Source organism: Myotis lucifugus, unplaced genomic scaffold, assembly GCF_000147115.1.
Source record: "Myotis lucifugus unplaced genomic scaffold, Myoluc2.0 scaffold_242, whole genome shotgun sequence".
Taxonomy (NCBI): Eukaryota; Metazoa; Chordata; class Mammalia; order Chiroptera; family Vespertilionidae; genus Myotis; species Myotis lucifugus.
In genome coordinates, this window is record NW_005871290.1 from 809661 (window position 1) to 825265 (window position 15605).

At 35.1% G+C, this 15605-nt stretch overlaps 1 protein-coding gene across 1 annotated transcript in view; it reads right to left on the reverse strand.

The window, feature by feature from the left end:
- The window catches only part of KLHL1 (kelch like family member 1), a 357641-nt gene that overhangs the window by 86372 nt on the left and 255664 nt on the right, over window positions 1-15605 (reverse strand). Inside the window, exon 6 of the mRNA XM_006098589.3 lies at window positions 1588-1774. Coding sequence (XP_006098651.1) covers window positions 1588-1774 — 187 coding nt within the window. The remainder of the gene's footprint in view (window positions 1-1587; window positions 1775-15605) is intronic.

The following is a 15605-nucleotide window of genomic DNA, read 5'->3' on the forward strand; positions in this document are numbered from 1 at the left end:
ATTGACACAATGGAATACTACTGGACTGCAAAAAAACAAAAGAAAACAAAAAAACCCACAAAAACACACACAAGGAACTCTTACCCTTTATGACAGCATGGATGGACCTGGAAATCATTATGCTAAGCAAAATGAGCCAATCAGAAAAAGACCACCATGTAATCTCACTTATATGAGGAATATAATGAACAAAGTAAACTTACAAACAAAACAGAACTAGAGGAATGGATACATGGAACAGTCTGACAGAGGTCAGAGGGGAGGGAAAGGGGGACTGGGAAAAGAAGATGAAGAGAGTAGCCAAAGAACATATATACATAGCCCATGGACACAGACATTCCCTGAAGGCTGCTGGGCTGCCAGAGCGCTGGCAAGTGGACATTCCCCGAAGGCTGCTGGGCTGCCAGAGGAATGTCTGACTGCCAGCTTGTGGACATCCTCCGAGGGGTCCCAGACTGCAAGAGAGCATAGGCCTGGCTGAGACCCCCCCTCCCCCCGAGTGCACAAATTTTTGTACACCGGGCCTCTAGTTAAATATATCATGGATAAGTAAATCACTTATTAGTCACAAACATATGACACGCGTTATTTATCTTCTGTACTTGTTCAAGAAAATTAAGACCCATATAAGAAAGGCTAAAGAGGAAATATATTTATAAAAAGTCTTTTTAACTAGGAAATGCAAGAACAAAACCTTCAAGTACCTGTATTCAATTTATAAACAAATCATCCACTTTCTTTTGAAGGCCAAAACTGTTAAAACTAATAATTTTGTAAGTTATAACTGTCACATTTTTATACTTGTAATTTTTTTTTATTTGACTGGCTTCTGTGTGAAATTCAGAACTTCTCACAAGCATAAACTTTCTACATAATATTGATTTTAGTAAGCAAGTACCTGGAGACATTACATTTCCTTTACTTAGAATGGAAATATAGTTCTAAATATTTCCAAAACCTATTTGGCCTGTGTTTTCTAAGTGCTTTAAATCTCCTTTTTTGTTTCATATGAAATTTGAACATAATTCATCAGAGTTAAAGGACTTAAAGATGAATAAGAAGCAGAGGCAGCAGCTACAGACTAAAAATAAGAGGTGTTTTCTAATTATCCCTTTAATTTTAAATCTTAATGGATAAACAAAGTTTATGAGAAGTTTGTTGACATTATATAATTGCAATGTTAAAGTTGTGTCATGGTATGACATAGGGTATCCTACATAATAAAGAGATATTATGCAAATTGACCATCACACTCTCACACAAGATGGCCACCCCCATGTGGTCAAAGATGGCCACCACAAGATGGCCAGCAGTGGAGGGCATTTGGGGGCGACTGGGCCAGAAGGGGAGGGCAGTTAGGGGCAATCAGGCTGGCAGGGGAGCAGTTAGGTGTCAATCAGGCCCACAGGGGACTGGTTAGAGGATGATCAGGCAGGCAGGCAGGCGAGCGGTTGGGAGCCAGCAGTCCACGGATTGTGTGTCTCAGATTGGAGAGGGTGCAGGCTGGTCTGAGGGACAACCCCCAAGTAGCACAAATTTCATGCACCAGACCTCTAGTGTATTACATATAGATCAAGATTTATATACCTTTGTTGTTATCCATTCCTCCTACAGCATACAGAGTTCCAACTGTAGATTTTCTAGGTTTAGTTCTTGGACTTTGCATTAAAGTTCTTCTTTCTGGCAATAGATGATATTTCATTGCTTCCAGAATCAACTTTTGACATTCCAGATCATTCTTAAATAATGCGTGGTTTTCTAGGTCAGCCAATATCTGTAAAAAACACACAAATACTGTTAATGCTTTATGGAAATGTGCATATAACATCAGTAGTTAAAATTAGAAGCTTAATGTCTATGATATTACCCCCTTATTGAGAGTTATACAGAATGTAATAAGAATTAATTATATTGACAAATAAATATAAGTAAAATGCATGCCTTCTAAGAGAAACAGAATGGATATTTTTTCCATTCAATATTTTTTATTATCACTTCAGGACAGAGTATAAAGAACCTTCCAGTGATCTTGTTTCCATTTTTTTTCTCTTACAAAAGCTGTTTATATATCAAATATACTTCCTGTGATGGCCATAAATATGTCTGGTGAAAGAAATTAAAAAGTAACTTTCAGCAAATTAGTTCATAACAATCCTATCATAAATACTGGGTGGGGCAAAAATAGGTTTACAGTTGTTCATATGGAAAATAACAAAATCATTAATAAATAATAATACAAAAATAAACTGTTTCACATAAACCTACTTTTGCCCCATCCTGTATTTACATATTTCCTTTAAGATGTTCCAGGTACAGTAAATGCATTGCAGATTAGAAAACAACAACTCAATAAAAATGGGAAAAAAAGGCAAAAAATAGTTTCCAATAGTGAAACTAAGAATTTATTTTGAAAACCCCAGCACCTGAGAAAACAGTAGAGGAAGAGCAGCAGTTTTAAGTTACATTATGTCTCTCTTGGCTGCTCCAGGTTTTCATCCCCACAAATTTTTCTGTGTATATTGCTTGGAACATATCTATAGTATGTTTATTTTTTTCTTCCTCTATTGTTCTTTAGATTCTCTTTTTCCTTAATTCTGTAAGTAGCACATTATCTTTCTTGGAAGGCAGCTATGCTCACCACTATACCACCAACGCAACCTGACATTATCTTTCTTAATGAATCAATATATCATTTTGAATGACAGTTAAATCTGTTATATAGATTTATAAAATTAATAAGTAATTACTAAAGAATTTAACATTAGCTCACTGACCTTTTCTGCTACATTGGTAAGAATTTGTACTTCATCTGAACACTAATGTTTATTGAGTGAGTGAGTTAATATATGATGGCAGCATAAAATTAAATAATTACTTTTAATGCTATAAATTTAACCTTAATTAAGTAAATTTATTTAGTCTTTTTGATACATAAATTACTGTTGGAGGTGCCAGAAAGCATATAAAAGACATATAAGATGTCGTAAAGAAAACCAGAATAAGTCTGAGGTTGAATCCTACCTAATAAAGACAGAATATGCAAATTGATGTCACTCCACGACAAAATGGCGGTAGCCGGGCCAGGATGCTGGCGTCATCACTATCACGATGATGCCAGCATTCTGCCCTGCCCTGCCTGGGCCACTTTGGGCCTGTGCGCACTACCCACTGCCCCGCCCCAGCCACTCCGCACCTGTGCGTGCTGCCCACTGGCCCAGAGCAGCCAGGGCGGGGTGGGATGCCTGGCTACTTGGAATGCTGCCTCTTAAAAGCTATGAAAGTAGTTCAACTTTCCTGAGACCACAGTATGAGGAAGCCCAAATTAGCCACAGGGAAAAAGGCCCTGTTGAGGATGCTGATCAGGTTCTAGCTTCATTCATAGGAAATGCAAACTAGAGTATTTAGACGCCATGTGGAGAGAGGGAGGGGCCTCTGGGGGTGACGCGAGCCCAGCGTCCTGTGCCCCAGCCAAGTGGAGGGAAGGAGGGGCCTCTGGCCAGAGGCTGGGGCGCAGAATGCTGGTGTCATAGCAATCCAGGCTGAGGGATCCCCCACCCCCCCTCCCATGCACAAATTTTATGCACCAGGCCTCTAGTCTATATATATAAAGAGGTAATATGCAAATTGTCATTACTCCGTCATTGTAATGACTGTTCAACAGGCTGCGTGCACAGCAGGAGCCGGTGGGCGGGGACTTGTGCTGCCGGGACATGAGGCTGCCTCCCAGCCTGACGCCTGGCCAGGGATGTGAGGCTGCCTCATGGGCTCTTCATGTGAAAGGTAAGCTCGGATCCTCATTCTTATTCAGTGTAGTGGAGCGTGGGAATTGGTTTATAGGATCCAGTCCCACTTGGGGAAATGTTACTACAGTCTGAGAGTAGATGTAAAATGGGGATCATATTTATTCGCTCTCAGGCTTGCTGTAGAACAGACGGAGTCACCATCCTCACAGAATTCAAGATGCCCCATGTGAAAACCTAGAATGAAAAGTCAACAACACCCCACATGGCCAAGAACTAGAAACTGCCCTTTGAAAGGAACGTATGCAACAGAACTGTGAGTCCCAGGAGGGTGAAGAAGAAAGCTGTACTTGCAATTACTTTAAGGTGCAAAACTGGTATCAGAAAGTAGTGGCATAACACCGAGGCCATGCAATCATGTGGAAACACTGAGACCGTGGGACCCTTGGGACGAGCGGTTTCTGACACCGTGGGAACCCTCTAGCCCCCCCCCCCCCGCCCCCAGCCTCTGGGTGCCTGTTACAGACGACCGCGTGTGCAGGGATGAGGGCTCCGGGCCTGCGGTGGTGGGGTGAGGGGACAGAGGACCTCTTCCCATAAAGTCTCCCCCAGCCCGCGCAGCATCAGGCTGTGTGGCACGCCCTGCTGATAGTGTCACCAGGTGATGTTACCTAGAGGAGCCGCTCAGGCGGTTTCCCTGAAGAGGGGCATGCACCCAGCTCAGAGGCAAGGAGGTACAGGCTTGGGGGCCACGTGACTTCCCACAGCCCTTTCAGTGCAGCCGAAACTGAAGCCGTAGGTCTGTCTGGCTGTTGTGGGGCCTGGACAGTGCAGTGGACCCAGCACTGGCGGCGAGTGCTGGGTGCCTGAATCCGGGGAGCTGCCCAGACCCATGGGCCTTCCCAGCTAGACCACTCCCCTCCTGCATCCCTCACCAAACCCAGGTCTGACCCTCATCCTCCCCCCCAGACCCCAGGGGCCCAACCTCCCAAATGGTGACCTTTGACTGTGTGCCCTCACCCTAACATTTCAGTCTCAGAACCTGATATCTCCCTTAACCCCCTCACCTCTGATCTAAGCTTTAACAGGAGCCATTGCCAACCACATCTGCTCCAGTACCACTCTACCCCCTCTAGCCCTCCACCTTCCTTCATGGAAACTGCTATTGCTTCCGGTGAACTCAAACAAAATAGGATTACTCAAAGAAGAATATGTCCGAGCAAAGACATTGAACTAAAGAAGAAATAAAGTAAATAATATACGTGAGAAAAGTTAACTTCAAAGGTAATCAAGTAATTGCAAAGGAAAGGTACCTGGATCTTTTAAAAAATCACAGTATTCAGTACTGGAGAGGGTGTGATGAAATAGACACCTGATAGCACTGCTCCGGAGTAGAAGGGACAGCATTTCTGGAGACAGTTTGACAGGATGTAGCAAATATTCAGGCTCCTGGGCTGGGTGATTACATTTCCAGGAATTTATCACACATAATAATAAAAAAGTTGGGCCAGATATCATCATCATAATAAAAGGCTAATATGCAAATGGTCATCACACCATGACACCCTAAGGACCAAACAGCAGGAGGCTGCATGCAAGGCAGGCGGGTGGGGGGGGGGGAGTACAGGGGGGGTGTGGGGACTTGTGCCAGCCTGGGACGTGAGGCTGCCTCCCAGCCCGGTGCTTGGCCGGGGATGTGAGGCTGCCTCTCCTCCCAGCGCCGGGCCGGGGATGTGAATAGCAATATTAAAATATTTCCTCTAATTAATTATCTTTTAATGTGCACAAATTTTGTGCATGGGGCCACAAGTAGGAGTATAATGTATTAGAGTTACCAGATGCTTTGGAATATGGAAGGGAAGATGTTTAATTAAATCCAGGATGTTTCTCTTCTTGTATATCAAACCCGAGTTTCCTTCCTACCAAATTTCATTCTGAAGATTAAATAAGAAGAAAAAAAATAGAAAACAACACACACAAAAACAAACAAATAAAAGCAACAACAAAAGAAAAAACTCATAGAGACAACAGTATGTTGATTACCAGAGAGAAAGGGGATTAGGAGAGGTAGAAGAGGGTAGAAGGGGGATAAATGGTAAAGACTTGGAGCGCTGAGCACACAATCTATATATATAAAAGCCCAGCAACTGAATGGCGGAATGACCAGAACTACTGGTCAACCAGTTGCTATGACATGCACTGACCACCAGAGGGCAGGCAGTTAATGCAGGAGCTGTCCCCTTGGTGGTCAGTGCATTTCCACAGCAGGAGCAGCTGCTCAGAGGGTGAATCCACAGCCACTCAGCTAACTGGGAATGAGCAGTGCTCCCACAATGGACTGATCCCCGAAGGCCATGCCCCCCACCAGTGCACGAATCTATGCACCAGGCCTCTAGTACAAAATACAGATGATGTTTAAAGAACTGCACACTTGAAACCTACATAATTTTATTAATCAATGTAACCCCAATACATGCAATAAAAATAAAAAATTCTAAAAAAAAAAAAAAGACAGTATGGAATAGGATAAGGGATCAGGATAAGGGATCTCCAGTGGAAATTTTTTAAATGAGTACATTTTACCTTTTTAGTTACATTGTTATTTTTAATTACCAAATAGAATATCTATTTCTAACAAGGACCTGGTAGTCTATATAAACTTTAAAAATAAACCTGAGGGAGGAAGAGAGAGAGGGAGAGAGAGAGAGACATTTTGATGTAAAAATAGATTTTCCATATATCTAAGCCTTTTCCTTTCCTTAAAAATAAAAATACTTAGCCTTTACCATAATAAATTTATATATGTCTAAAAATGGCTTCCATAAATTCTTTTTTACTTTCTCTCTATTTTTCCCCCTTTATGATAAAAAATTCCAAAGATAAGTACTTCTTTACTCTGTTTTTCCTTGGAAAAGTGTAACTCAGAATAAAAAAATTTAACTAGGAGTTTGAGTAATTGTATAGGTTTTAGATAAGTTGTAAATATCTTTAAATATAGAGAGTCATTTACATTATTAACATTTCATAGACTATTCTTGATATTTAGATAACTATTTAACTAAATAGAATTGACCAATTTTAGCTTAAAATGAACTATATGCCTTCTTGATTTTATTGCCACAGAAGAATAACTTTAGCACAATATCTAATAGGTATAAAATAGATTTAATTTTTAATATATTAAACTTTAGAAAAATTGTGTATTAGTTGTATGGATCTCTGCAGAAATAATTAATTTAGAAAATGGCTTAGGAGTACCAAAATACAAAATTATTTAAAATAAATATCAATTAATTATATCTTATGTAATGGTTTAATCTTGGGACTTTTTGTAGTGCTACAGAAAATATACTTACTGTGTTGGTTTACATTATAAGTTTTTGTCCTTGGACAACTTTAAGACAATAGACTAATATTATATTGATTAATTAATAAAAATTCTTAAATATTTTTTTTGATTTATAATTAAGAAAAGTTACTAACATGTTAATTTATATGATATAATTTGTCAAAATAAAATAAAATGTGTTTTCTTGGACAAAAATTAGTTAGAGAGGATTTGTCTTCCTGTTTCTAGTTTTCCTGTGGCAGAAAACAAATGTCATTCAGGCTAAATTATACTATTAATACAAAAGACTAAAGAGAAATAAGGATATGTATACAAAGTAAAAAATTATTGATTTACTTGTTTCATAAGGAAAAGTTATAGCTTAAAAATTATATAACATGATATATACTTGATAAAAACTAAAGTAAAAACCTTAATTTTATCATCTATTTGAATAGTTTAATATTTATATATTTCTAAGCACATACGTGCAAAGGCATATAAAGGTTACTTAAAAATTTTTATAGTTAATGAATAATTACAAAATAAAATATAAAGAATCCTGTAAAAATAATCAAAGGATGGTCAACAATAAGTCCCTAGGTTGTAATACAGTCAAGTAATAATTTTTAAAAATTAATTGCTCTATGTCCATAGATGCATGCATAGTGAAAATATATTATGAATTACTTATTTCAAACTATGGCATGGGAGATATACAAAATAAAATTAAAGTTTATATTATTCTATAAAATAACCAAGGTATTCTATACTTAAGTAATATTTTTTCACTTTATTAACAAACCATTGTATTAAATGTATTAACTTTTGTATACTTTTAATCATTTGACAAAGTTCTATATTTGAAAAGAAACTGAATTCTTCATTATTGTGTGTTTTCAAGTTATTATTTGTAAGTATGTCTTGCTTATAATATTATGACTTGTGTCTATATCATCTCTTTGACAACATTTTTAGGATTACTGTTCCATCCCAAAGTAAGGCACAAAGTCAGAATAATAAAATGACTGAGCTGATTTTTAAACTTGAATTGTCTTTAGATTTTCTGTAATGATTCAAGATTAACACAAATATCGCTCCTCTCTATAAAATAAGAGACAGACCAGCCTGTGTGGCTCAGTGGTTGAGCAATGACCTATGAACCTTATAGTTATGGTTCAATTCCATATCAGGGAACATGCCCTGGTTGTGGGCTCAACCCCGTGTTGGGCATACAGAAGGCAGCCCATCAATGATTCTCTCTCAGCATTGATGTTTCTATCTCTCTCTCCTTCTTCCTTCCTCTTTGAAATCAATAAAAATATATTTTAAAAATAAATAAATAAATAAAATAAAAGACAATTTTGTTTTTTTTTAAATTCTTTGATTTTTAATGAAAACTGAACTACTGAACTACAAGCTTTTTGCTTGTCTAACTTAGAAAAAATATCAATGTTTCAATAATTGTATACTACCTAGAAATATATTCAAGTTTTTGTACATTATTTGTACATTATATTGTACATCATTTGTACAATAGTTATCTATACATTACATTTTATTCTAAAGATTCTACATACCAATGCCCTATGCAATCAGGGATAAACATAGCAGAACTCAGTTTCCAAAAATAAATGTCCTTGAAAGTTTTTCAATATCTTCACTGATAATACATTCTTAAACTTAGGGTAATCATCAACTACCACCATTTAAATCAATTATATATTAAAACCCAAGAAAAGATTCCACCATTTACAAACAAATAATGTTTCAGAATATTTTGTCATTTAAATGATATATCAGAAATAAAAAAATCCTGAGATTCAATATGAAGAGCAGCATAAGTGATATTAACTCTTAAAATTACATACAATCTAAGAGGTTGATACTTGGCAGTCACTTTACAAATATGCTCTATTTCTTTGTAACCTTGATAGGTTTTTTCTGTGACTAAGTAATGATCAGTGAGTAAAGCATAAACCTGTAACTGCAGAATAGAACATGGTCAAGAAGTTTATGAAATTTATATAAGAACCCTGTGTATGATATTCAGCATTGACTAATATAAAAAATCAGAATAATTTACCCATTAATAATTAGAACTCTCAGCAGTTACTTAGCCAGAGCATTCCATCTGCCAGAAATGTTATGCAGTTTTGATTAGAATAAATATATTCTTTACAAATGTGTGCATTAAAACTTTTCCTTTTTATACATTGTTCTTAAGTTCCACTGGTTTTACCACTAACTTTGCTTTGATTAGAAAAAAATAAAGCCCTAGCTGGTTTGGCTCAGTGGATAGAGCATCAGCCTGGGGACTGAAGGTTCCTGGGTTTGATTCTAGTCAAGGGCACATGCCCGGGTTGTGGGCTCATCCCCAATGGGGGGGGGGGCATGTAGGAGGCAGCCAATCAATGACTCTCTCATCATCATTGATGTTTCTCTCTCTCTACCCCTTTCCCTTCCTCTGAAATCAATAAAAATATATTTTAAAAATGCAATTATTAAAACAATAGCTCTTAGAAATGTCCACTGTTTGCTATTACAATACAAATAATTTGTTCATTTTTTAAAAATATATTTTTATTGATTTCAGAGAGGATGGGAGAGAGAGAGAGAGAGAGAGAGAGAGAGAGAGAGAGAAACATCAATGATGAGAGAGAATCATTGATTGGCTGCCTCCTGCACGCTCCATACTGGGGATCGAGCCCGTAACCCGGGTATATGCCCTGACCGAGAATTGAACCCATGGCCTCTTGGTTCCTGGGTCGACGCTCAACTGCTGAGCCACACCCGGCTGGGCTAATTTGTTCATTTTTTAAGGAATTGAACCGTATGTTTAAAATATATTTGTCAACATGAAAATATTGTTGAGTGTTTTGATCCTGTGTGTTTACACATAGACACTCCTCAAAGTTCAGTTTTCTAAGAATATTTAGATGAATTTATTTCAACTGTTTGCAGTATATTGAAAATTATGATTCTGAAGCTATTGTTTCATCAAAATGGAATGCATGATTCACGTAGCTAGATTTCACATTTTTCCAAATTCCAAATAATAAAATAAATTTTCATATCTTTCAAAATTGTTCTTCTCCCTGTATAGATCACCTAAAGATGTCAAAGAATGTACTTCTTTGAAATAATTTTGTCATGATTCTCTATACTAATCTACATATGAAGATACTTAATATTATAAATAACTACTTTATCATCATAAGCAAACAAAATCAAATACATGGATTCAGTTGTGCTATACAACCTACTCTTATATAAAGTGCATACAACTCTAATTTTATATCAAAAGAATATCTGCATTATAAAAATTAGCATTATAGATAACCTTCTTAAAATATCATAATATTATTAAGCAAATGTCTCAGCAACACTCCCATAAATAAAAAAAATATCTATATTACATGCTATTTTTAAGTAAAAGTAATACTGCATGGGTAAAGGCATAATTTGAAAGACAAATAATGAACAAAATCTGTAAAAGGAATAGGAAATGCATCTATACCTTCCATTTTGTCATGGAATCCATTGAAAAATGGAATGCAATAGTGAATAAACATTTAAGAAAAGATAAACTGAAACTTACTATGGACCAAAGAAAATATTGTCTCTTCTAACACTATATCCTTGGGCTATCAAGGTTATGAAGACATTCTCATATTCATATGAATGTGACAAAATTTCATATACTTCATATTATTGCATAATACGACAGTTTTGTTTTGCTACTGGGTATTGTGCTAAAAAATCAACTTAGAGAATTTGAATCTATAAAACAAATTTGAGTCTTACTAGAAGTGACAGTCCTTAGAGAACAAGTGACAGTTTTATACATATTCTTTCAAGTTTTCTGCTTGGCAAAATGAATAAAATGAAAGATAAAATATTACATGCAGCAAGCTAAATGAAAAATGAATTTCTAATTCAATGTATTATAAATAGGTCTGATAAAAATAAAATATTATCAGGTATTTTAATTAAGCAGTTTTTAAGACATTACATTGATTGCACTTAATGCTAAATAGTCTGTTTAACAGTGTAAGGAGAAAGTTCAGTTATCAAAAAACTTTGTAGCAACACAATAAATGGTGAGGTCATAGGCAGGGCTCACCCACTTCTCAAGGGAAAACATGAACTATTTCATTCTTAGAAAAGTTTTCTGTGTATCTACTCCCTTTCAAATAGATTTTCAAAGACAGAGGAAAATGGACAAGTGAACTGAAAATTTGGCAATATAACTATGTTGGTTCACCAATGCTCACAGCATTTTCTCAGTTACTATATGAGTTTTTGCTGTGACTGGAACAGTGTACATTTACACAAAGAGAAAATAGCTGAAATAAAGTCAGACTATCAGTCTGAAGCCTGAAAGAAACTCATAAATATGAGTAGATAGATCCTCATATTACACTTAAAGTCCTGTTAGGATTAGTTGAAAATAATTTTGGCCAAGGGCAGAATCATGAATTAAAGAGACTGAAATATTTTTTTTTTATCTTTCTACTGGTAAAATCACTATTCTTGCTAAATTATTTGAGTATATAATATCTATTTTCAAATAAGTGAGAAAAGTAGATATAGTAGAGTTCCTGTTTTATCTTTCAGTGCAATCATTAAAAACAACAACAGATACAAATTCCTGACAAGCTAAAGCTTGCATCAGTACAGCTGAATGAAAATTGCTCAAGTGTTTGTAAAAACAAAAAGAAACCATCTATGAAATAAGGAGCAGGTTCATTAATTTTATTCTGAATACAGAAATATTTGATTGCCTAAGAGGAAAAGTAATTGGCTAAGTTGACAGTACAAATAGAGAAGAATAATGACATCATCAAAACAAGTAGAGCTCATAAAATTAACTCAAATAATAGTTCTTATTAGCAACAGATAAAAGGGTTTAATTCTGCTATCATTTATGATTAACTTTTTTGTTTATTTAATATGGGTTTACAGTCTCATAGATATTTTGAAAACTCAGAATTTCTAAAAATGAAATAAGCGATCTTCTTCCCTGCTTGAAAATGTTCACTGAATTCTAAGTAGGCTCTGGACTTTGCATTCATTCATTCATTCATTCATTCATACATTCAGTAAATATCTAGTCAGCACCAATTTTGTGCCAGGCACTGTGATAGGTCCCAAATATCTGCAGCCTCTCTCATCACTAATTTTTCTACTCAGGTCCACCCTACTTCCCATCCCTTAGAACACGTACATTAATGTGTTCATGCCTACGCTATATTCAAAACCATGCATAATATCCTTATTGTTTGCAAGATATTATTCAACATTCTCAGACCAACATGCCAAAAATTCTATAATACAATTCCATATTAGCTATCCACTCACTTTCAACAATAGAGCACATTACTCTATATTTCATAATTTAGCTCTACTGATCTCTTTAATCTGAGTAGATCATGACTTTTTTTAAAGGAATATCTGTGTAATATTAAGTTATGACCCAATTCTAAGAGTCCAGTTTTAGTTCTTTTATTTCATTGAGGACTTACATAACTGCTCAGGCCTGAGTCGACACAATTTGTTTTTATCATCAAATGAGACTTTAATCAAATGTCATCTGTGTAGACACTTACACAACTGCTCAGGCCATAGTGGACACAATTTGTTTTTATCAGTCAGATGAGACTTTAATCCACTGTCGTCTGTGTAGACACTTAAGGGTTTATTAGTTACAGTAAGTCATAAACTTATAGGAAATCAGGAAAAATCAGGCAACTCTTGTTAGGCACCATTAACAGGGTTATAGGCTCCTAGAAATTGCTCCATAACTATTTAAGTGATTTATCATTTACTTTAATGATATTATTATTTTTAAATAATGTATTCAGTATTAAAGTATAAACATATACAATGTATAGACAAAAATATATTCAATATTATATCTTAAATTACTTGCATAAATTAATCATCTTTATAAATATGTATATGGTCTTTTAGAAATATCTTTGCTTAACAACCAAACAAATATTTATATTTTTAAGTGATTTATCCCATATCCAGCTGATGGTATGCTTATTTCCAGTCATAGTAAACAGCAAAATTACACTATACAAATAATTTGGGATCTTGTACACTATTTCCTTTCCTTTCCAAAAGCCATCTCACTGGTTGACATTCTTATCTACTCTTTTTTGAAATTTTAAGAAAGATTAATAATTTGAAATATTTTATGTGGTACAAATAATCATAGAAAAGTTCAGACTATTCCCACATAATGCCCTAAAACATAAACTTTCAAAATTTACTGTCTTGCTGTCTTGTTCTGTATTACACTTGAAAGTATTTCCTAATGTAGGTTAAAGCACCTAGTTGCAGTTCATTTCCCACTGTATCTCCAGACCAACCTTGTACTCTGACAAGGCTATTCTATTTGCTATCACCCACATGAACAACTTGCTACATCTTTAACATGATTTTTAAATCTTTGAACTCTCTGACTTTTATTTACTCAACTTGTTTTAAATGAACATTTAAAACTGCATCTTTTGATATATAAATCAATATGCTTAGGACTTAAGACTATGATCTGTGATGGCCTGAATTCATGACCTAGTACTGTATTGCTTATACTTAGTAGTCACCAATAAAAAATACTGTTTTTATCTTGCTTTTATAGGTTTATATATAGTTGTCTCATGTCTAAATATTAACTGTATTTACTTGAATTTTAAAGGTGAAATCTGGAAGAGTATATTTTTATAAAATTTTATTATTTGTAATTTTATTTTGCAAGAGAATAGTTGGAAAAGCGCATGTTTAAATGTGTGCAGATTCATTAGAGGGACCATTATTTGTGTTTATTCTTTTTTTAATCATTCACAAACACATTTCTGACTGGGAAACACAGATCATAGGGCTTGGTAAGTTATCTCTGCCATCTCAGTGAGGAGTCAGACACAGACACAAATTGAGAAGAATGTGAAGTGTACATTTATGTTTTGGGAGGACATCATGAGATTTATGATACAGAGATTTGCTTAATCTGTAGCACTGAATTAACTGAAGGCATTCTTACTTTGAGTCACATGTAGTAACAACTTTCAACTTGTTTAATACTATTGGAATATATCTGTATTATACTCTACATGACAGAGATTCCTTAAGGTCCAGTATTTGTTTTTAGTGATATTATACTTGAGGCATTATCATATTGTTTAATAAATATTATTGATGCATCAATAACATTTATTTTTTTCTAGAATAAAATTATTAATAGACATTTGTATTTGCCTTGCTGCTTACTTTCTAAAGATGCATAGCATGCCTGAAATTGTATTATAGTTAAATGAGGTACTCGAATCATAACCTGAATTCAAACCATCTTGTGGTAATTAAAGTACTCCTGAAAGGATACACTTTAATTATGATTTCAGTGTGATCTTGCCTTTCTGTGAATTCTAACATGAAATTTCTCTGAGTTAGGAGGTAATGCCCACATACTAACTATAGCTAACAAGTGCAATGGACTAAGTGCAAAAGTCATTCTCAAGTCTACCTTCCTTGAAGTGGACGTATCTGTAAGTGGCCTACACACTATGTCCAGAAGTAACAACCATGAACCTGCAAAGCATATCTGGTGCTAGAAGAAAGATGGGAAATTCTTCCTCTTCTTCTTTCTTGTTTTATTTCAGAGACATTAATTCTGATGGTAAGAAGAAAATGATGATCCTGAAAGTTCTTTGACACAAATCTTTAGGAAAGCAATTGAAGAGACTGCATTCAGTACTATTAGGAAAACTGGATTCCCCGATTTCAATAATAATGTGGACCTTGTATCAAATATTTATTTTGCTTTAACCTTATGTTAATTATCTTTAAATAAAAGCCTTTTAATTTCTCTCACCGTAATTATAAGGTATCAGTCAGTATTTTACTTCCCTCCTTTCACTAAGAGAAGATGGAGGAAGAATTTTAATCACTGCATATTTGCAAATTTCCAGATTTCTTTAGATTTACTCTGATCAAAGCCCAACATACCTCTTTTGATCATCATCAGGGAACTAAGTTTCTATAAAAACATCAAGGTGGATGCATCTTGCAAGTCAATAAGGGATTATAATAATTCTCCCAAGTGATGCTAATTCCACTGGGCATACACTCTGTAGAGTTTCTAAAGTTTGCTCATGAAATAAGTTGTTCAAACAATTTGAACAAACTTCAGGGATAAAATAAAATATAAGCTTTTTAATCTTAATACTAAGGATCTTGAAATGACAGACACTTTGTGGTATGCAAAAAGTAATGTATAAGTTTCTAACAAATAATTTATAACATAATTTACATTATAATGGAGCATATAATTATTATTGTCTAGTACTTACAATTAAGAAAGTATTAAGCTGTATTGTGAAGCCTAACATATCTTTATCCAACAGCAATATTTTCAGTTGGTTGACTTTTCAAAACAGGAATCATTAAACTATTCACTCTTCTTCTGTTCTTTACATATAACCCTTCTGGACTTAAATAATAGTTGAAGTATTGCAAAAGTTACATTT